The sequence below is a fragment of the Tachypleus tridentatus genome, chromosome 7, assembly GCF_004210375.1.
Source record: "Tachypleus tridentatus isolate NWPU-2018 chromosome 7, ASM421037v1, whole genome shotgun sequence".
Taxonomy (NCBI): domain Eukaryota; kingdom Metazoa; phylum Arthropoda; class Merostomata; order Xiphosura; family Limulidae; genus Tachypleus; species Tachypleus tridentatus.
This window is the reverse complement of record NC_134831.1, coordinates 7,210,401-7,233,485: the sequence shown is the minus strand read 5'-3', so window position 1 is coordinate 7,233,485 and position 23,085 is coordinate 7,210,401. Positions and strand designations below refer to the sequence as shown.

The 23,085-nt window shown below is 34.4% G+C and overlaps 1 protein-coding gene across 2 annotated transcripts in view; it reads left to right on the top strand.

The window, feature by feature from the left end:
• The window catches only part of LOC143255050 (glutamate receptor ionotropic, NMDA 2B-like), a 97,416-nt gene that overhangs the window by 47,791 nt on the left and 26,540 nt on the right, over nucleotides 1-23,085 (top strand). Inside the window, exons 2-6 of one of the 2 annotated variants that reach the window (XM_076510091.1) lie at nucleotides 7,092-7,273; nucleotides 10,082-10,311; nucleotides 14,200-14,383; nucleotides 19,035-19,161; nucleotides 20,314-20,534. In XM_076510091.1, coding sequence (XP_076366206.1) covers nucleotides 7,092-7,273; nucleotides 10,082-10,311; nucleotides 14,200-14,383; nucleotides 19,035-19,161; nucleotides 20,314-20,534 — 944 coding nt within the window. Of the gene's footprint in view, nucleotides 1-7,091; nucleotides 7,274-10,081; nucleotides 10,336-14,199; nucleotides 14,384-19,034; nucleotides 19,162-20,313; nucleotides 20,535-23,085 lie in introns of both variants that reach the window. The other variant, XM_076510090.1, reaches the window with a different exon arrangement.

Below are 23,085 nucleotides of genomic sequence, written 5' to 3'. Positions count from 1 at the left end.
GTAAATCACTTTCACGTATCAGCCCCCAAATATAATCTCCGATCATGTTTTCGTTATTGGTAGCGGCGTTCAAAGTCCAGTATACATTGATGGAAGCGCTCGCCTTGCTCCTCTGAGTATGCTCCCATGTTTTCCTTAAACTGATCAAGATGAGCGTCAAAGATATGGACTTTCAGGGACGTCCTGCAGCCCATTTTGCCATAGTTCTTCACCAGAGCCTCACCCAATTCCACATAATTTTCGGCCTTGTGATTACCCAAGAAGCGTCGAACCACTGCGACAAAGCTGCCTCAAGCTTTTTTTCCCTTTCTACTGAACTTCTTGGAGAATTCTGTGCACTCAGGGATCTTCTTTATTTGTAGTCCAACAAAGACACCAAAGACAGTTTACGGAAGAAGTCTCGAAGGTACTTGAAGGTTGCAGACTCCTTATCAAGAGCTGTGACAAATTGTTTCATAAGGCCCAATTTTATGTGCAGTGGTGGGAACAACACCTTCTGGAGGGCCACTAGTGGCCCACATTTGATATTGTGCCTACCCACAGAGAAGTCGGTCCGTGTGACTAGTAGTTCCTGTTGTAGTGCGCTACGGTGTTCCTGCTGTTTCAAAGACAAAGATAACAAGGAAACTTGGTAAAACCTCCTTGGAGATCCATCAGTAATGCCACCAGTTTGAAGTCTCCAATAACCTCCCAGCCATACTCGTCAGACTTCAAGGCAAGGTCTTGATCCTGTTGTATTCCTCTTTGAGGTGCACCGAATGAGCCAAAGGAAGAAACAGATACTTATTCCCGTTAGGGAGCAGCACATCTTCTGGATGAGCTATCAATGAAGAGGTGCCACTCGTTCGGGTTAAAGGCAGTTCCAATTGCCTCGCACAGACCGGATACATTGTGACAGAAGCAGAGCCCATTTTGACGAGTGAAGCTCTATAACATTCTTGAAAGTTCTTGAAAATTCTTGTATGTTCTACAACATTCTAGAAAATTCTTGTAAGTTCGAACAAATTCTCTATCAGCTATTCAGCACTCAATCTACCTGGAATGTTATAGAAAATGGGTAAATTTGAAAATTTCATTACTCAGGTTACAAAAGCAAAGTTTGAAGATAAAAATAGGTCTCTTCCATGTCTTTAGGCATAAGCAATTGGGAAATAACACTTTATGCCCAGGAACAAGAAAAAGTAAAATTTTGTTACACGGTGTAATTATTACTATTATAATTCTAACTTTACTCCATAAAATGTGTTGGTGAAATCCACTATTTCTACACTAAAACTACAATAAAGAGCACAAAAAAAAGAAATTTCTTTCTTTCACGGCCGCCCAACTTTCACAGCGGCATGTCTGTGGACTTATACCGCCTCTCGATACTTGAGGTGCGCAGAGAATAGACAGCCCTTTGCAGAGCGCCCAGCAATTCGTGGGTCGCGGGTTTGAATCCCCGTCGCACCTAACATGCTTGCCCTTTCATCCTTGGGGTCGTTATAATGTGACGGTTAATCCCACTATTCGTTGGTAAAGGGTAGTCCAAGAGTTGGCGGTGGATGGTAATAACTAGCTGCCTTTCCTCTAGTCCTACACTGCTAAATTACGAGCGGCTAGCGCAGATAGCCCTCGTGTAGCTTTACGTAAAATTCAAAACAAACCAGATCTATGTAAGACCCATAGAAATCCTTTGCCAGTTCCATCATGTGAATTAGAAAATTTGTACCAACAAATAAAAAAATCCCTCTTTTCAAAGTTTTCAAAGTTTAATTCATTTTACATTTCAGATAAATGATGAACTAATAAAATTAGATAATTAATATACTAATTAAATTTTTTTTCGTTCTGCATATTTCTTAAAATTAACCTCACATTTAGAAGTTTTTTCTCTATATACGTGACATTGAAAAGCGGAAACAAAGTAAATATTCGTAAGTCTTCCCTAACCAAGTAACCGGTTCCAAAAGAAGTATTGAAAGTGAAAGGAAGCCTGTCAGAATAAAACCTACAACTTGTCAACCAGAATAAAGGGTCATGACAACCTGAAAGTAAAAGCTATAGTTTATCTTTTCTTTATTTGGTAAGCCATACAACAGTTTTGTGTTTAACCAACAAGCAATGTACCGATAGTATCATAGTTGTGCTTTACCCTCCGTAGATACTAAAACCCGATTTTTAGCGTTATAAATCTTTTTCAAGCACGTTATCAAAGCTCGGCATGGCCAAGTGGGTTAAGGCACTCGGCTCGTAATCTGAGAGTCGCGGGTTTGAATTCCCGTCACACCAAACATGTTTGCCCTATCAGTCGTAGGGACGTTATAATGTGACGGTCAATCCCACTATTCGTTGGTGAAAGAGTAGCCCAAGAGTTGGCGGTGGGTGGTTATGACTAGTTGCCTTCCCTCTAGTCTTACACTGCTAAATTGGGGACGGCTAGCGCAGATAGCCCTCGTGTAGCTTTGCGCGAAATTCAAAAAACAAAAATAGGGAATTAAAAGAAATGTTAACAACGAATCGGAATATGCAATAATTTCTCTCGTCTTTTTGTCGTGTCTGGTGGAACAAGGGTAATTTTACAACGTTAAAATATAGGGTTCGATTCTCCGCAGTTGATACAGCAGATAACCTAATCTAGCCTTGCTTTAAAAACAACCTTCCATTTTTTATAAAACAATTTAATTTTTCTTTCTTTTTATTTGAGAAATTTCACATTTAGTTATATGCTGTTTACACCGCGGAAAATCGAACCCTAGATTTTAGCATTGTGAGTTCATTAACTTACCGCTTACCCACCATGATGTATTTCTCTTTTAATAAATGCATTTGAACCTCGACAACGTTTTGAAGAAGTTCCAGAGTCTTCCTGGATAAAAATGGTTTATTTTGTTGTTTAACAGATAAATATTTTTTACAGATTTTTCTTCTGTTAAAATTAGCAACAGAAAACACAACGGATATTTCCCGTTTTGCCTGTTAATTAATTGTATTTATGAATTCGATTACAAAGTATTTCACATAACAGTCCAAACTATACTGAATTAATTTTAAATTTATTTAGTTTTCTTCAAAACTTTAAGTTAAGCATTTTTTGTGGACCAGTTTTGTTTGTTTGTTTTTTGAATTTCGTGCAAAGCTACTCGAGGGCTATCTGCGCCAACCGTCCTTAATTTAGCAGTGTAAGACTAGAGGGAAGGGAGATAGTCACCACCACCCACCGCCAACTCTTTTACCAACGAATAGTGGGATTGACCGTCACATTTATAACACTCCCACGGTTGAAAAGGCGAGCATGTTTGGTGTGACGGATATTCGAACCCTCAGAGTACGAGTCGAATGCCCTAAGCACCTGGCCATGCTGGGCCTGTGAGTGGTGCACTAATCAAACTCTACTTAATGACGTTCACCAATAAAGATGTAGTCTGAATCTGAGTCAATCTATAAAAACCCACACAGAATTGATGGATTCCTGAATGTTTATAGGTACAGGCATATTCTGATCCACCAGAGAGAAAAAAATAAAAGATTTGTTCACAAGGATTCACATTTGCGCAAGACAACGTTCCCAATATTGGAGAGTAAAAACTAGAGGTCGTTGGAAACCCACAATCTCGAGTTAACCAGCACAAAGTCTCGATAGGAATATGATCAAGGCTGTCTGAGTCAAAATACAACCAAAGAAACTGGCTATATTGTGAAGACTGGCACAGGACATTTGGAAAAAAAGTTCACAACCACACATCGGTATAGTTATGACAGCATTAAAACAAGGTACAATGCCCTACGTAAAGCAGATGTAACTCACTTTTATTTTGAATTTTTTGTACTAATGACAAATTGACCATTTAATAGCAGCTACTCGTGTTCTTCGTGAGTGGTTCATCCTACAATGACATCTAATACAATACTCGTTTATTGTTCAAATTGTTGCCGTCAATACAGACATGACTCTCCTTAGAAAATGTAATATCTTGTGATTCTGTCCAGCATATAGTTTGTTAGAATTTAATTGTACACTTGTGTGGCTCTAACAGTGAGTTTTGGATAGAATACAATCTTTCACTACGTGAAAATATATTTTGTATTTATTTAATTATGGCAGTAATCAATCCGTCTCTATGAAAATTACATAAATAATTTTGAAATTTGAAGGTTTTTAAGATAGGAATTTCAAGATAATGTACCGCATTTTCTACACGTTAGCTCCCAATAGTTTTTACCAATAACCAGAACAATACATTGGTGTGGACTATCGTTATTTTATTAATATATTTGCTCTCGTTGTGAGATCGAAAGTTTTATATTGCTAAAATATGTGGTTCAATCACTGCACTGAGAAGATCCCATTGTGTTTAACAGCAACCAAACAGACAATTCATAGGTAGGGCTGATTTTATGTTTGTTTTTCTTTTTAATTATCGAGTAGCTTTGGGCTATCATCGCTAGTCGTCCCTAATTTAGCAGTGAAAGAATAAAGGGAAGGCAACCAGTCATTACCATCCACTGCCCACTCTTGGGCTACTTTTTTACCAACGAATAGCGGGATTGACCTTCACTTTATAACGCCCCCACGCCTGAAAGAGAGAGCATGTTTAGTGGGATGAGGATTCGAAACTGCCACCCTCAGATTAAGGGTCAAGCGCTTCCTAACTCCCTAGCCATGCCCGCTTAATAAAGACCTGAAGAACCTTAAGAGACCAGGATTTTGTCAATGGTTTAATAATTATCAAAAAAATTAAAATGTCTTTCTAACATATTCTGTCACTAATACATCATATGTTCAACCATCTTTACATATTTTGCAAATACCCTTCTCTCCTTAATTAATTCATTACAGTATTCAAATATAAGTGTTAAGTGTTCTGTGATACTACATTGTTACTCAATGCATGGCTGGTCTTTTTCCTGGAATACATTATTAGCATATCAATGGACACCGTCAGAAATCTCTATTGGATTGTTGACTTTAGAACTGGATACATAGACGTAAACAGTTCACTGAGATTCACAAAGCAAGCTGGCTGCTGTCAAAATGTATTAATACCATCCATCTGAAACTCTGGAGTACAAGGTCGCTTGAAAAACACTGAAAGCCTTAGCTGGTGTCGTTATGTCGTAAGTTTGTTGAGTTGGTTAATGTCGCTGTGTTGTTGTTTTGTTAGGTTCGTTAATGTTGCTATGTCGTTGTTTTGTTAGATTGGTTAGTGTCGCTGTGTCGTTGGTTTCTAAGGTTGGTTAGTGTCGTTGTATCATTGGTCTGTTAGATTCGTTAATGTTACAGTTTCGTTGGTTTGTTAAGTTGGTTAGTGTTGGTGTGTCATTGGTTTGATAGGTTGGTTAGTGTCACTGTTTCGTTGATTTGTAAAGTTGGTTAGTGTCGCTGTATCTTTGGTTTGTGAGGCTGGTTAGTGTCGCTGTGTTGTTGGTTTGAACGTTGGCTAGTGTCGCTGTATCTTTGGTTTGTAAGGTTGGTTAGTGTCGCTGTGTCGTTGGTTAGTTAGATTGGTTAGTGTCTCTGTGTCGTTGGTTTGTTAGATTGGTTAGTGTCTCTGTGTCGTTGGTTAGTTAGATTGGTTAGTGTCTCTGTGTCGTTGATTTGCTAGATTGGTTAGTGTCGCTGTGTTGTTGGTTTGTTAGATTGGTTAGTGTCTCTGTGTCGTTGGTTAGTTAGATTGGTTAGTGTCTCTGTGTCGTTGATTTGCTAGATTGGTTAGTGTCGCTGTGTTGTTGGTTTGTTAGATTGGTTAGTGTCGCTGTGTTGTTGGTTTGTTAGATTGGTTAGTGTCGCTGTGTCGTTGATTTGCCAGATTGGTTAGTGTCGCTGTGTCGTTGGTTTGTTCGATTGGTTAGTGTCGCTGTATCGTTGATTGTTTAATGTTGATAGTTTGGTTAGTATTGTTATGTTGTATTAGAAATGAAATTTAAAAGTTTTCAAAATGTTATTTTAAGTCTCAAGTCACGATTATGGACAAACAAAATTTGTCTATCTATCTATATCTGTGTGTGTGCGTAAGTGCAGCGCGTACCTATCGATTAATTTTATTTTCAAGGCAAGAGTGAACACAACACTTATATAAGCTTTGGTAAGCTAACACGTATCCACAGTGTAAAGGGTTTTAGGGTTAAACTGTTTAAAATAAGATTTACGTAAGTGAACCATATTTCTAGAAAGATACGATCAACCGAGAAACGTTCATTGATATTTTGTTTCCTATTAATTAACGAGTGAACTTATTCCGTCTTATCGTACGGTAACCACAGCAACCAGTCACTTTGAGTGTTTAGTCACGAAGATAATGATTGTCTCATCATCCTAAACAGAACTTCTAAGGGTGAAGAGAACTCATACCCATAATCCCACCACAGTTTTTTTTAATACACACACACACTGTTTTTACTGAATGGTTTCTAAAAGCTGGATAAAACAGACATGGGATATACTCGACTCATAATCTATGGGTCACGGGTTCGCATCCTGTCATTAATTGCGACTGTCTTTTTGACCGTGAGAGCGTTATAATGTGATCATTTTTATTAACTGGTCGTTTTTCTTTATCTACATTATCTTCTCAAAACTAGGGAAGGCTAAAGCAGATGTCCCTCGAGTAACTAACTATTCTCGAAGATTAACAAAGAAACATCTCATATGGATTTTCACACAAACCTTTTTTTCTTCAAGATGTCAGCCTAAACATTAATTTTATCTGTTATAAACGTGGCCCGACATGGCCAAGCGTGTTAAGGCTTTCGACTCGTAATCTAAGGGTCGCGGGTTCGCATCACCGTCGCGCCAAACATGCTCGTACTTTCAGCCGTGGGGGCGTTATAATAAGACGGTCAATCCCACTATTCGTTGGTAAAAGAGTAGCCCAAGAGTTGGAGGTGGGTGATGATGACTAGCTGCCTTCCCTCTAGTCTTACACTACTAAATTAGGGACGGCTAGCACAGATAGCCCTCGAGTAGCTTGGTGTGAAATTTCAAAAAAACTAAAACAAACTGTTATAAACACAGTTGGTATAAATTATTCAAAGTTAAAAGCTATTAAATTATTTAATTCTACTGCCAACTAATCAGAGATTATAGTACTTATTTCTCTTTTTTTTTTCAGCGTGTCTCGGATTCACGGATTCTCCAGTTAGCGCCCTCTATGGAGCACCAGGCTGCAGCCATATTGAGTGTCCTGAAAAGATACTTTTGGCACCAGTTTTCAATCGTTACCAGTCTTATTGGTGGACATGACGATTTTGTGCGCGCTGTCAGAGATCTCGTTCTTCAAAGTATCGATTTCAAGTGAGCTTGTTTGATGCGTATAGAAACAGTGCGTACATAATCTAAACTGACAAACCTATTTAGAAAAGTGTGTTTTTTAGAACAAAATTTGAGTTCCTTTATATTCCTTGAAACATGTTGTTCATACTTGCGTTTAACAGATCTGATTGTAATAGGAATAAATAAAAATTTAGAACCGCAAAGTTTCTTCGATAATTATTTATTATATTTAAATTTAGTTTTTAATTGTGCTCCTAAAATTATACTAACGTTGATAACTCTAAAACATCTTGCACTTTCTGTGATTTTATAAGGCAGAGCACTACATGGGCGTCTTTTTCAGAAAGTCTCAATTTAAAAAGGTTTGTCATTTACAAAAATAACAATATTTTAATAGATGTTTCACTAGCTTCCTCTTTCACTGCAAAGCGAAAGGTCAATCGCCAGACACTTTCTTTCTAATTGATATAAGCTAGTCTAAAGTGTACAAAATGTATATTTTAAATTGGAAAATTTTTATATTGACACAGAATTTTAACAATAATTTTGATTTTTATGATTTTATTTTTATTATATCCAGCATTAATTTAGCAGTTTAAGGCTATAGAAAGGCAACTATACATCACCACCCACCGCCAACTCTTGGGCTGCTCTTTTACCAATGAATAATAAGATTGACCGTCACATTATAACGTCTCAACGGTTGAAAGAGCGAGCATGTTTGGTGTGAAAGTGATTCGAACCCGCGACATTCAGATTGCGAGTCGAGCGCCCTAACCATCTAGTTATGTCGGTCCGCTTATGCAACTATTAGTTGCGTAATTTTGTACAAATATCTAAACAAAATAATTTCATTTTTTGTAATATTTCTTTGTACAGATAATTGACTTAGTCAAAATATTTATAATTTATGTTTGACTTCCAATTCGAGCCCAATGTAACGGACAATCCTACCATTCGTTTGTAAAAGAGTAGCCCAATAGTTGGCGGTGAGTGGTGTTGACTAGCTGCCTTCCCTCTGATCTAAAAGCGCTTTGTTATGGACAGCTAACGTATAGCTTTAGGCGAAATTCAGAAAAACAAACACGTTTTCAATGCATTTTATTTGTTCACGTTTTCCGTCTCTTCTGATGGAAACTTGGAAAACGGATTAATTAATTTCAGTAGTTTTTCCCTATTTCCTTTCTACTGATTACATTCACAAATTTTTCGTTCACTAGTTATTTTTTATTGGCGAACTTCACGCGCGATGCATCTGGCTATCTAAAAGTTTGGACAACGATGCAGAGTTTTGTTATGATTAATTACCAAGCTATGGAACGTTTGTCATAATTAACTACCCAATTAACCAGCGAAGCGAAAGCTTTTATTCCAATTTAGGATTCTCCTTCAGCCCCAGTCAGTACGCTAAATATATAAACTTTAAGCCTTAAGCTCCCCGGTGGCGCAGCGATATATCTGGTGACTCACGCCGCTAAAATCTGGGATTCTATACCCGTGGTGGGCAGAGCACAGATAGCCCATTGTGTAGTTTTGTGTTTAATTCTAAAGAAACAAATTAAACCTAAAACGTCATTAATAACTGTATCTTTTGACTTTCATATCACAGTATTTTATCAAACTCTGAATTTCAGGGTCCGTCATGACCAGGTGAATAAAGCACTCGACTTGTAATCTGAGGATCGCGGGTTCGAATCCCCGCCACACCAAACATGCCCTCCCTTTGAACCGTGGGGGCTTTATAATGTTACGACCAATCCCACTATTCGTTGGTAAAAGAGTAGCCCAAGAGTTGGCGGTGGGTGGTGAGAACTATCTGCCTTCTCTCTAGTCTTACACTGCTAAATTAGGGACAGCTAGCGCAGATAGTCCTCGAGTAGCTTTGCGTGAAATTCAAAACAAACCAAACCGAATTTTAGCATTGTATTAGTGTAAAATTATTACTGACCAACTACAAAACAGATGTGTAAATAAACTATAGTAATATTTTTATTACATATTTATGTGCCACGTTTTTATTTTGTTTGTTTGTTGTCAAGCGCAAAACTACACAATGGGCTTTCTACTTTGTGCCTACCACAGTTACCGAAACCTAGTTCTTAGTGCTATAAGCCTTCCAGACTTGTTGTTAAACTACTAGATGAGCTACATTTTGTGCATAAGAAAGAATAAAATGCAAAGCTGAGCTGTTTTGTTTTTTCGCACAAAACTACTCGAGGGCTTTCTGTGCTAGCCGTCCCTAATTTAGCAGTGTAAGACTAGAGGGAAGGCAGCTAGTCATCACCACCCACCGCCAACTCTTGGGCTACTCTTTTACCAACGAATAGTGGGATTGACCTAACATTATAACGCCCCCACGGCTGAAAGAGCGAGCATGTTTGGCGCGACTGGGATGCGAACCCGCGACCCTCGGATTACGAGTCGCACGCCTTAACACGCTTGGCCATGCCAGGCCGAAGCTGTTTTGTAGAATGATTTAGGAGAAGGCAAGGATCTACTGTTTAATTAAACATGTTTGTCATTGCTAGCCCCCGCTAGTACAGCGGTATGTCTCCGGATTTACAACGCTAAAATCAAGGGTTCGATTTCCCTCGGTGGGCTGAGCAGATAGCCCTTTGTGGCTTTGCTATACGAAAAACACACACATTGTCATTGCTATCAGACATATATATTTGTGTTAATATAATTAAACAACGTATCTTAAAAACCTTTACTTAATTTAGGGTTAACCCATTTTCAACGTTTATATAATTAGCAGTTCTCTTTCCTAGTTTAGAAGTAATTGTCGAACTGTAACCGTAAATTTATGCCGTTTTTTTCCATTGTTAGATTCAACATTCTTGATATCTTCGTTATAAAAGGAAAGACAAAAAATGAAATACGGGCAGAATTGGAAGTTTTAAAAAATAGTGACGCTCGTGTTATTGTTCTTTACGTCACCAAAGATGAGGGTAGCAGCGTCATGGGAGCAGCCAATGATCTGGGACTTACTGGAATGAATTACATGTGGATCGCTACTCAGTCAGCTGTCGGGTCAGGAATTGTGAAATATGCTCCAAGTGAGTTCCCTACTGGCATGTTAGGTAAGAATTTTCATTCGAATGTGTATGAATATGGACAAGTATGGGCAAAGCTTTCTTAAGCGTTCAGTTTGATGTCGCCAGTGTTCTGGGGCAAATCTGTCTGAGTGCAAACATACAATAATTTCTAAATGATAGACAATGAACATAACTTTCCAAACATATATAACGTGTTAAGTTTTTTCAGAATATCAGGGAAATAAACAATGGTGGAGTGTTTAAAAATTGCATGTTGCCAGTAGAAAGTTTGAATTTCAAAAACAATAACACAAACATAAAAATCGTAAGTATGGCCCAAGCCTTTATTGTGATTAATTAGTAAACATTTATTACGTTTGAAAGTTTGTTATTAGCTGACTGTCCCATTACTTTTCCCATCCAAAAATATCCAAAATTATGTGCCACCGTAATTGCATGTTCTCCTTGACGGTTGTTTATTTTCAAGTAAATAAAAAATATTTGATTCTAAAATCAATCCGGGAAGTATATAATTTGGTTTGATCATACCACAAACACAGGGTATCAAGAGATGTTTTGGGTATGTTCACTCAGAGTTTGTAATAAAACTAGTTTTTTTAAAGCACGTATCTGGTGTATATACTCTAATTACGTCATTTTGTTATATCGTTATACACAACAACCAAGACATGTTGTTATCAGAAACTGAAGAGTTAACCCTAAATTTCATTCTCAATAAAAATCACTGAACATGAACCTGTGTGAACTCCTTTACATGTTTTCTTATACTCAGTTTTGCTTCAGAGGGAAAATATACAGAGTACATAATGATTTTCCCGCCATATTTATCTTCCACCATGTGGAGATGATTAGTATACAACTGATTTGAAATGTATTAGTTACAAACCAACTCATTTTTTCGCAAGAAACGTCCTTGAAAGTGGGCCCGGCATGGCCAGGTGGTTAAGGCACTCGATTCTTAATCCAGGGATCGCGGGTTCGAATCCTCGTCACACCAAACATGCTCGCCTTTCCAGCCATGGAGGATTTATAATGTGCGGTCAATCCCACTATTCGTTCTCAAAAGAGTAGCCCAAGAGTTGGTGGTGGGTGGTGATGACTATCTGCCTTTCCTCTAGTCTTACATTGCTAACCTGCTAGCGCAGATAGCCCTCATGTAGCTATGCGCGAAATTCAAAGCAAACCAAACCTTAAAATTGAGACTATATAACAGGTACGTATACATTTAACTATATAACTAACATTCAGATGGTGTGATTGGTGGTAGTTTTACGTTTAAATGAGTGGTAAATTACAAAGTTAAATCTGTGAGGAATAATTAGGGGTCTACTTATAAAATATGAATAACCTGGTGCGATTAATGTAAAGGAGTTCACGGAATAGGTGCAAGATACTATCATTTTAATTCAACTCCTAAAATATGCTTTTCACTTCTTAGTATAATGTCACATTATAATAAATGAAAACATTTATGATCTGTTTAAATAGTCTAGTATAGCTGCATTTACTGTAAAAATGTAAGGGAGATCACATTAAATTCTACACTTGTTTTTACATAGGTGGTATGCCTTTTGACGATGGGTTTTATATCTGTACTTTTAGAATGTATTGAAAGTTAGCAGTTGAAATATTATAACATACAAAAGGTAGCAGAAGCGAAAAACCTTATTACAATCTGTTTGCTTTTTACCTTGTTTTTCTAGATACAATATAATCTAGTAAAGGACAACGAGTGTATATAACTGTAGTCATCTTTATCAAGGTGGAAAATATGACAGAATGTAACCAGAGTGATAGATGTCTGGCACACGGTCTTTCAGTAGTTATATTTTCAAGAACTGTATAAATTATAGTTATATGAGTAGTATTTTTCAGCATTTTTCAGTTGAGAAATGAGCGCTTAAGAAAGCCTGGTCCTTGTAGGGTTTTTTAATTATTTTAAAGTGAAGTTGCAAAATCTATACAAAAATGTTATTGTGAAACGTAATTACTGAACAACAAAATAAGGTTTTTTGAACATCAGCTAGATTTAATCAATTTGTAAAAAAAAGTTACGCTTAAAGAATGTGTACAAAAATCAGCATTAACATGTTGACGAATATTAGGTAGGCTAAATGCATATGCACAAAAATCAACACAAACATCTTACGACGAATACTAAGATGTGATACGAAACTCTACTTCCATTCAATACTAAGAAACCAGAATACTTATTTCATATCGCTGTAGTTCATCGGATAGGAAACCAATAATCTTTCTTTTAGTAAGTGATTTCGTGAAGTCCATAAAACATTGTATGAAAAGATCTTAATAGAGAATACCACGCGTTTGATATAAGCGTTTATCAATTTAGGCTAAAGTTACGATATTATGCTTAATGCTATTGCTTCGAAAAAAGAACAAAGTTCACAGGAAAATTTTACTAAGACCTTGGAAACATACAAAAATAATCACATAGTTATAACTAAAACACAGAATAAGCCATTCATGAGTGCTGTTATCTTTCAATAATAGAAAAGAACAATAGCTCCACGACGTATTAGTAACTTTGATTCTCAAGTTATTTTGTCATACATACCGTTAATAAGTATCATTAATTCATCACTTTCCTTTAACATATCTTAAACTTTCCCGTAAAAATAACTCTTGTTAGCCGTCGATAATTTTAAATTGATAAAGATGGGAAAAAACAGCTAATAAAAAACACCCACTGCCAACTTTTGGAATATTCTTTTACCAACAAATAGTTTGAAAGGATGAATATTTGAGTGATAAGTTTTCTATCCGAGGCTAGAAGATTACGAATCCAGCACCATACCTACACATCTCGATATTATTACTAAATACGAAATTAATTTATTAATATAATAAAATCACTTAGGTTCTCGTAGACCTGAAACTAACAGTTAAGGGTTAATATACACACCATGCGGTATTTCTACCTCACTGCTACAAAATCTCTTTACAGAAAATAATATATTGATTTTTTTGTGCTTTATTACTATTTCCTTATTTGATCCCCCTAGCGTTGGTTTTCTATAACTCCACTTGCAAGTAATTTCTAACGGTATACGAGTGGAATGGTTGGTTTAAAACTTTCGAAAGAAAATAAAATCACACTAATGAAATTGCAGAAGTTCAATCGTGAAGAGAAAATTACATTAGATTTGTTGATCATGGAAAGTTAGTTAATAACTCATTATTATGATCGTGAAACTTTAATCAATAACACTTTATATGTATATTTTAGGAAATGATATTAGAAATGATTTAATTTGTTCAATTATACGAAATTATTCTTATTTTTTTAAGAATAATATTTAAGGAACCTGTTGTTATGCTTTTATTTATAATACAATAAAAAAATTTTTTTTATACTTAAAAATTATAATCAACAATAACAAAAGATAAATTAGGCTTAAAGAATATGTTCAAAAATCAACACATACATGTAATGGCGAATATAAATTAGGCTTAAAGAATATGTTCAAAAATCAACACATACATGTAATGACGAATATAAGTTAGGCTTAAAGAATATGTAAAAAATTCAACATTAACATGTAACAACGAATATAAATTAGGCTTAAAGAATATGTATAAAAATCAACACTAACATGTAACGACGAATATACGTTAGGCTTAAAGAGTATGTACAAACATCAACACTAACATAAGTTAGGCTTAAAATATGTACAAAAATCAACGCTAACACGTAATGACGAACATCAGTTAGGCTTTACTTTACAGTAGATTTTCTTAACAAAAAAAAGAGCGAAAGACTGAATTTACTTATCAAAAATATGATTCCTATTAATTATTTTACTTTACAGTATATGGTATTCAAAGGATAAATATTTTATATTTATTTTTAATTTACCTTTGAAGCCATTCACTTCAACGCCAGCACGTTAAAACTGGAAGATCAAATAGAACGAGCCATTTCAATATTTTTTTACGGCTTGGAGCTTTTCGTGAGTGACCAATCTAACCTCAATGTAAACTTGTCCCATAACATACAATGTTACGGGCCTGGAGATACTCATTGGAGTCGTGGAGATCTATTCTACAGGTTAGAATCTTTTTAATTTTATATGTGTATCCGAAATTAAACCTGGAAACAGGTATTGCTTTAAAAGAAAGCATGGTGTCTAAGAATTCATTTCTTCAAACCATTGTACCAGTCTGTTTGTTATAAAATCTTTCGTTAAACGACAGACTCGAGTGAAAATTGAGAGGGTTTATTTTTATGGTTATCGGTTTTGGGTTTATTTTTATGATCTTCGTTAAAGTACACACGACAATAAATGCCCTAAAAGCAATTCTTGCAATTACGAATATATTCTCAAACATCGTTGGCGGATAATAAACTGGGTAATACTATGTAAAGACAGATATAGTTGTGATAAAAACTGGAGACAAAAACACCTTCTTTCAATGTGTTAATAAAGATAAACAATAATTCGACACTAAATTTGTCTATTAAATAGTACAGTAATATGAAAACTTAATTTTTAGAAAATGTATGACGTACTATGTCTGTACAAACACCATAAAAATATGTTTGTTTTTTTTTGTGTGCAATTTTGTGTCGACACTTATCGTCTCTGATTAACGTAGGTGGATACGTAACCTAATTACTCTATCATTTTAATATATAGTTGGTTATACATGTTCGGTCTACTCCATCTTCAACGATACCGTAAATTCTTCAGGGCTCATTTTGTAATCAGTCCAAAGTCAGGTTCTTTGACGTCGTGTGATGGATTGAGAAAATGAAGTCTCAGAGGTGTTCTAATAACTTTACATAACAACTTTTTTGGTCAATTCACAGAGGAAAGATGCTAACAGAACACCCAGGGGTGTTCTAAGTAATTTTTTTTCAGCCAGTCTATGAGCTCTGAAATTTCTTGTTTAAGATATCTCATCATAATTCCAGAAAAACTATACTACATCAGGACAACCATCGCTTGCATCAAGGATGTCGTCTATCTCAAGACATCCAAACATGGATTCTCGTGTTTCCAGTAAAGCATACCAAATGTTAAGTTTCTGAACAGATGATATTTTAGCCGTAAATCAGATAAGTGAAGCGTATATTTTTATCCAATGGCTATTTCATTGGGCCTATTTCTCAATTGCTTATGCCTAAAGTAAATGGAAAACACCTATTTTTCTCTTCAAACTTTGCTTTTGCAAACCATATTTGGAAGCTAATACGTGAAATTGATTTACGGTACAGTCGCAAAACTCGGAAAACTACTCACTTCTAAACATTTTTGTGTAGCTTTAGGATAATTACTTGCAAATCTTGATTCATATGTTGTTTTATTCAGACCTAATGTAAATAAAAATGTGCAAATTTGCCCGTTTTACTTTAAAAAATAAGTTAATTTCTAAATTTCATTATCCAGGTCACAAAAGTAAAGTTTGAAGGAAATAATGGCCATTTTCTGTACTTTTACAACATAAGCAATTAAGGAATAACACATACTATCAAGGAACAAAATTGGTGTTCCATTATGTTATAGTTGCATTTCAAGTGCCGTCGTTGAGACAGCAGACTGTTTACAGGCTCACAACTCAAAAATTCAGAGTTCGGTTCGCCGCGGTAGATACAACAGATTGCTCAATGTGGCTTTGTCCTAAAAATAAACGATTGCATGTAAAAAGATTAAGGTACACAGGTAGTGTACGCAACAATGTTTACTAATATTATTTAAACCGTGTAAACAACAATAAATAAACAAAAGTATATAGGTAGTGGAAATAACAATGTTTACTAATATCACTGAATCCCTGAAAACATAGAAAATAGGTTAATTTCTAAATTTCATTATCCAGGGCACAAAAGTAAAGTTTTAAGGGAATAATGACCATTTTCTGTACTTTTACAACATAAACAAGTAAGAAATAACACATACTATCAAGTAACAAAATTTGTGTTACATAGTGTAATGAATAACAAATTCAAAGATGGGCTTTTTTCAATTAGCCATAGTCTTTTACAAGTGTTGGTTTTTTACAGTTGACATTACTTGTGCTTTTACAAATTGTAGTAAAAATTACATTTGGTCATGATTCAGTTTCTTCTTTCCATAAAGCCTCCCTCTCCATCACTACTTTATATCACTGTTGTTTATATAGTACGGACTTATTCTCTGATTTGTATTAATGACATGTTTCTATATCACTGTTGTTTATATAGTACGGACTTATTCTCTGATTTGTATTAATGACATGTTTCTATATCACTGTTGTTTATATAGTACGGACTTATTCTCTGATTTGTATTAATGACATGTTTCTATATCACTACTGTTTATATAGTATAGACTTAGTGCCTGTTTCGCATTTATTATATATTTCTCTATTGCTTCTATTCATACAATGTAGACTTATTGACTGTTCTCTATGTATTGCGTATTTCTATATTACTTCTATATGTATATACTGTGTAGACTAATCGTCTGTTTCCTATTTATTATATACTTCTATATGACGGATGTTTATATAGTGTAGAATTATTGTCTGTTTTTTTTATTTATTACAGGTTTCTATATAACTGCTCTTTAAAATATATATACTTTTTGTCTGTTTTCCATTTATTACATGTTTCCACTTTACTACTTTTTATATATTATAGACTTTTGTCTGTTTTGTACGTATTACATGTTTTTATATAACTACTATTCATATAATATAGACTTCTTGTTTTTGTATATATCACATGTTTCTATATTACTTCTGTTTATATAGTATAGACTTATTGTCCGATTTGTATTTATTACATATTTCTATATTACTGCTGTTTTTTGTATAGTTTTTGTCTGCTTTCTATTTATTACATGTTTCTACCTCACTACTGTTTATATAGTAGACTTTTTGTCTGTTTTGTATTTTTTACATGTTTCTATATAACTGTTTTTTTATTTAGTGGAGATTTATTGTCTGTTTTGTATTTATTACATGTTTCTATATACCTGCTGTTTATATTTTATAGACTTTTTTCTGCTTTTCATTTATTACATGTTTTTATTTTACTACTGTTTATATAGTACAGACTTATTGTCTGTTTTGTATTTAATACATGTTTCTATATAACTGCTATTTATATAGTGTAGACTTTTGGATGTTTTCATTTTATTACATGTTTCTGTTTCATTATTGTCTGTTTTTATATATGTTTCTATATAGATTTTATTGTACACTTTTTTATATATCACATGTTTCTGTTTCATTATTTTTTATATAGTATAGACTTATTGTTTTTATATATCACATGTTTCTGTTTCATTATTTTTTATATAGTATAGACTTATTGTTTTTTATATATCACATGTTTCTGTTTCATTATTTTTTATATAGTATAGACTTATTGTTTTTTATATATTACATGTTTCTTTATTACTGCTGTTTATATTGTATAGCTTTTGTCTGCTTCCTATTTATTGCATGTTTCTACCTTGCTACTGTTTATATAGTACAGACTTGTTGTCTATTTTGTAGCTTTTACTTGTTTCTATATAGCTGCTTTTTATTTAGTGTATACTTATTGTCTGTTTTGTATTTATTACCGGTTTTCTATATATCTGTTGTTTATATTGTATAGACTTAAAATCTGTTTTGTATTTATTACCTGTTTTTATACATCTCCTGTTTATATTGTACAGACTTAAAATCTGTTTTGTATTTATTTCCTGTTTCTATATAACTGCTGTTTGTATAGCATAGAATTTTTGTCATTTTTACATTTATTACATGTTTCTATATTACTACTCTTTATTTAGTACAGACTTATTGTCTGCTTTCTATATTACTGCTCTTTGCTATTCATTTCATGTTTATAGAGGTTAAACTTACCAGTCTATTTAGTTCGCAATATTTTTATGTCTGGTAGAATTTCAAATAAAAACTGCACAAGGCTATGTATGCTAGCAGTGTCTATTTTGATGTGTTGAAGTAAATGGAAATTATCCACAGTCAAGTCATTCTCACCGCATAATGGAAATTGACAGTCATTTTCATAAAACAACTAATGCCCAGTGGAGTACAGAAAGATTTATTTTCTTATCTATAGACTGTTGCGTTCTTTTCAGTTCACCATTTTTTTTTTTCGGGGGGGGAGACCATGGGCTCCGAACGCGGAGCCTTGGATTTACAGTGTAACACTATTACCATCTTTGCTAAAGAAAAGGTTCAGCAGCGCACACCACTAACTTTTGTCTTAGACGAGTTGTGTGATTTGACTGTCACCCTTGTAACACACCCACGGTCCTAAAGGGAAGAACACAGTTTTACATCATCACGACAGGAACAGTGACCGATTCACAGCCTAGCGTTTTAACCCCTGGACTATGGTCAGGTCAAGAATTAAACAACATATATATCTGTTGTATAGAAAACAATTTATCACTATTTCTGACACACCGCTGCTGATTATACGTAAACTAATATTTAGAAGTTTTCATTAGTCTTCTTATAACAAAATGGTTTAAAAACCGATTTTTACATCGAAACTATACAAAGCTTCCTTGAAATATTTTAAGTCCTTTAAGAGAGACCCCTGGAAACTAAGTTTTCATATTATAGTTTTAATTCCCTTTTACATCTAGCGCTCCTTGCTTGTGTTAGATAGTTTTAATAAATCAGAGATCATCTTCTTAATGAAATAAACTTATTTGTTTATTAAAACTGTGTTCGTTTTTTTTTCTCTTTTTAAGATATCTTCGGAACGTTAGCATAAACACGAGGCAAGACGAGTCTAATGTTGAGTTCAATATTGATGGCACCTTGAAGTACGTTAAACTTGAAGTTGTCAACTTAAACAGAAGAAAAATGTGGGAGAAGGTAGTTCGATTTTTATTTTCACTTAAGACTTAGCACTCTTGAAGGTTTTGTTTGTTAGTATGTTTTTATAATGTCGCGCAAAGCTACACTAGGACTATCTCGGAGTAGCCGTCCCTAATTAAGCAGTGTAAGACTAGATGAAAGACAGCTAGTCATCACTATCTACCACCAACTCTTAGGTTACTCTTTTACTAACGAATAGTAGGATTGACCGTGGCATTATAACGCTTCAACGGGTTAAAAAGAGAGAGAGTTTGGTATGACGGAGATTCGAACTTGCTACCCTCAGATCACGAGTCGAGCGCCCCGAACCAGCTGGCCGTGCTGGGCGTCTTGGAGATATTGATTATACTATTATACCTCACGTCATCCAGAAGACGTGGCTGAAGCCATCGTGTAGCTTTGTGATTAACTTGAAATAAACAAAATCTGATTGAATAATATGAAAAAAAAATATTATCAGTTTATTTAACCCATTATTCCTTTCTTATTTATTTGTTTTTTAAGTTTCAGCCTAAAACGGATTAATATATTTAGGGTATCTTACATAGTACAACATGGAACTGTAAAGGACGAAGAAGTGTGTTCAAATTAGTTTTTCTCATTTTGATTTGTCTCTTTGTTTGTTAGCTTTTCTGTGTTTTTTTTCCATCAACACTTGATGTATATATTACTCACCACAATAAAATTTACAAACCAGCTGAAACAAACGCTATCCTTAACTGAATACTTAGTATAAGGTAACAAATATTTTAACATTATACGGATTGTCTAATATTACAACCACGAGTTTGTGGATGAATAAGCAGAAATAGGGTTTTGTTGTATAACACCCCTTTACTTTAGGTGTTAAGATGGTAAGAGATCTGTAGTGTTAAGTTTCCTTTTCTTTAGGTGTTAAGATGATCACAGTTCCTTTGTGCAACGACTCCGTTTCTTTGAATGTCAAGATTTGTACATTTCTTGTGTGCTATCATTATAACGGGTTGATGGAAACTGGATAGATAACTCACCTTACATATCCAGTCAACATTGTTATCTATTACTTTCTATACCTCTGTTCAGATGATTCTTATATCTGAAGATTTACAAAAAACAACGTGAATTAAAGACAGAGCTTTTTATAATCGTTTCGTTCCATATCTTTATTAGGTCGGTTCTTGGACCGAAGATGGATTAGAAATCAAAGATATCGTCTGGCCAGGTGACTCCCCAGTGCCCCCTCCAGGGGTTCCAGAAAAGTTCAATTTAAAGATCACGTTCTTGGAAGAACCGCCATATGTGAATATATTTCCAATGGACAGCGAAACCAGAGAGTGCAAAGCCAGTAGATCAGTTCGATGTCGAGTAGTTCCTGATACCCAACTTGCAGAGTAAAAACTGAATACTTGATTACACCACTATAACTCATGCTCTAGTCTACATAAAGATTTCAAATCTTAACAGACTAAAAGTGAATACTTGATTACACCACTATAACTGATGCTCTGGTCTACATAAAGATTTCAAATCTTAACAGACTAAAACTGAATACTTGATTACACCACTATAACTCATGCTCTGGTCTACATAAAGATTTCAAATCTTAACAGACTAAAACTGAATACTTGATTACACCACTATAACTCATGCTCTGGTCTACATAAAGATTTCAAATCTTAACAGACTAAAACTGAATACTTCATTACACCACTATAACTCATGCTCTGGTCTACATAAAGATTTCAAATCTTAACAGACTAAAACTGAATACTTGATTACACCACTATAACTCATGCTCTGGTCTATATAAAGATTTCAAATCTTAACAGACTAAAACTGAATACTTGATTACACCACTATAACTCATGCTCTGGTCTACATAAAGATTTCAAATCTTAACAGACTAAAACTGAATACTTGATTACACCACTATAACTCATGCTCTGGTCTACATAAAGATTTCAAATCTTAACAGACTAAAACTGAATACTTGATTACACCACTATAACTCATGCTCTGGTCTACATAAAGATTTCAAATCTTAACAGACTAAAACTGAATACTTGATTACACCACTATAACTCATGCTCTGGTCTATATAAAGATTTCAAATCTTAACAGACTAAAACTGAATACTTCATTACACCACTATAACTCATGCTCTGGTCTACATAAAGATTTCAAATCTTAACAGACTAAAACTGAATACTTGATTACACCACTATAACTCATGCTCTGGTCTACATAAAGATTTCAAATCTTAACAGACTAAAACTGAATACTTGATTACACCACTATAACTCATGCTCTGGTCTACATAAAGATTTCAAATCTTAACAGACTAAAACTGAATACTTGATTACACCACTATAACTCATGCTCTGGTCTACATAAAGATTTCAAATCTTAACAGACTAAAACTGAATACTTGATTACACCACTATAACTCATGCTCTGGTCTACATAAAGATTTCAAATCTTAACAGACTAAAACTGAATACTTGATTACACCACTATAACTGATGCTCTGGTCTACATAAAGATTTCAAATCTTAACACACTAAAACTGAATACTTGATTACACCACTATAACTGATGCTCTGGTCTACATAAAGATTTCAAACCTTAAGAGACTAAAACTGAATACTTGATTACACCACTATAACTGATGCTCTGGTCCACATAAAGATTTCAAACCTTAAGACACTAAAACTGAATACTTGATTACACCACTATAACTGATGCTCTGGTCTACATAAAGATTTCAAACCTTAAGAGACTAAAACTGAATACTTGATTACACCACTATAACTCATGCTCTGGTCTACATAAAGATTTCAAATCTTAACAGACTAAAACTGAATACTTGATTACACCACTATAACTCATGCTCTGGTCTACATAAAGATTTCAAATCTTAACAGACTAAAACTGAATACTTGATTACACCACTATAACTCATGCTCTGGTCTACATAAAGATTTCAAATCTTAACAGACTAAAACTAAATACTTGATTACACCACTATAACTCATGCTCTGGTCTACATAAAGATTTCAAATCTTAACAGACTAAAACTAAATACTTGATTACACCACTATAACTCATGCTCTGGTCTACATAAAGATTTCAAATCTTAACAGACTAAAACTGAATACTTGATTACACCACTGTAACTCATGCTCTGGTCTACATAAAGATTTCAAATCTTAACAGACTAAAACTGAATACTTCATTACACCACTATAACTCATGCTATGGTCTATATAAAGATTTCAAGTCTTAACAGACTAAAACTGATTTCAAATCTTAAGAGACTAAAACTGAATACTTCATTACACCACTATAACTCATGCTCTGGTCTACATAAAGATTTTAAATCTTAACAGATTAAAACTGAATACTTGATTACACCACTATAACTCATGCTCTGGTCTACATAAAGATTTCAAATCTTAACAGACTAAAACTAAATACTTGATTACACCACTATAACTGATGCTCTGGTCTACATAAAGATTTCAAATCTTAACAGACTAAAACTGAATACTTGATTACACCACTATAACTGATGCTCTGGTCTACATAAAGATTTCAAACCTTAAGACACTAAAACTGAATACTTGATTACACCACTATAACTGATGCTCTGGTCTACATAAAGATTTCAAACCTTAAGAGACTAAAACTGAATACTTGATTACACCACTATAACTGATGCTCTGGTCCACATAAAGATTTCAAACCTTAAGACACTAAAACTGAATACTTGATTACACCACTATAACTGATGCTCTGGTCTACATAAAGATTTCAAACCTTAAGAGACTAAAACTGAATACTTGATTACACCACTATAACTGATGCTCTGGTCCACATAAAGATTTCAAATCTTAACAGACTAAAACTGAATACTTGATTACACCACTATAACTGATGCTC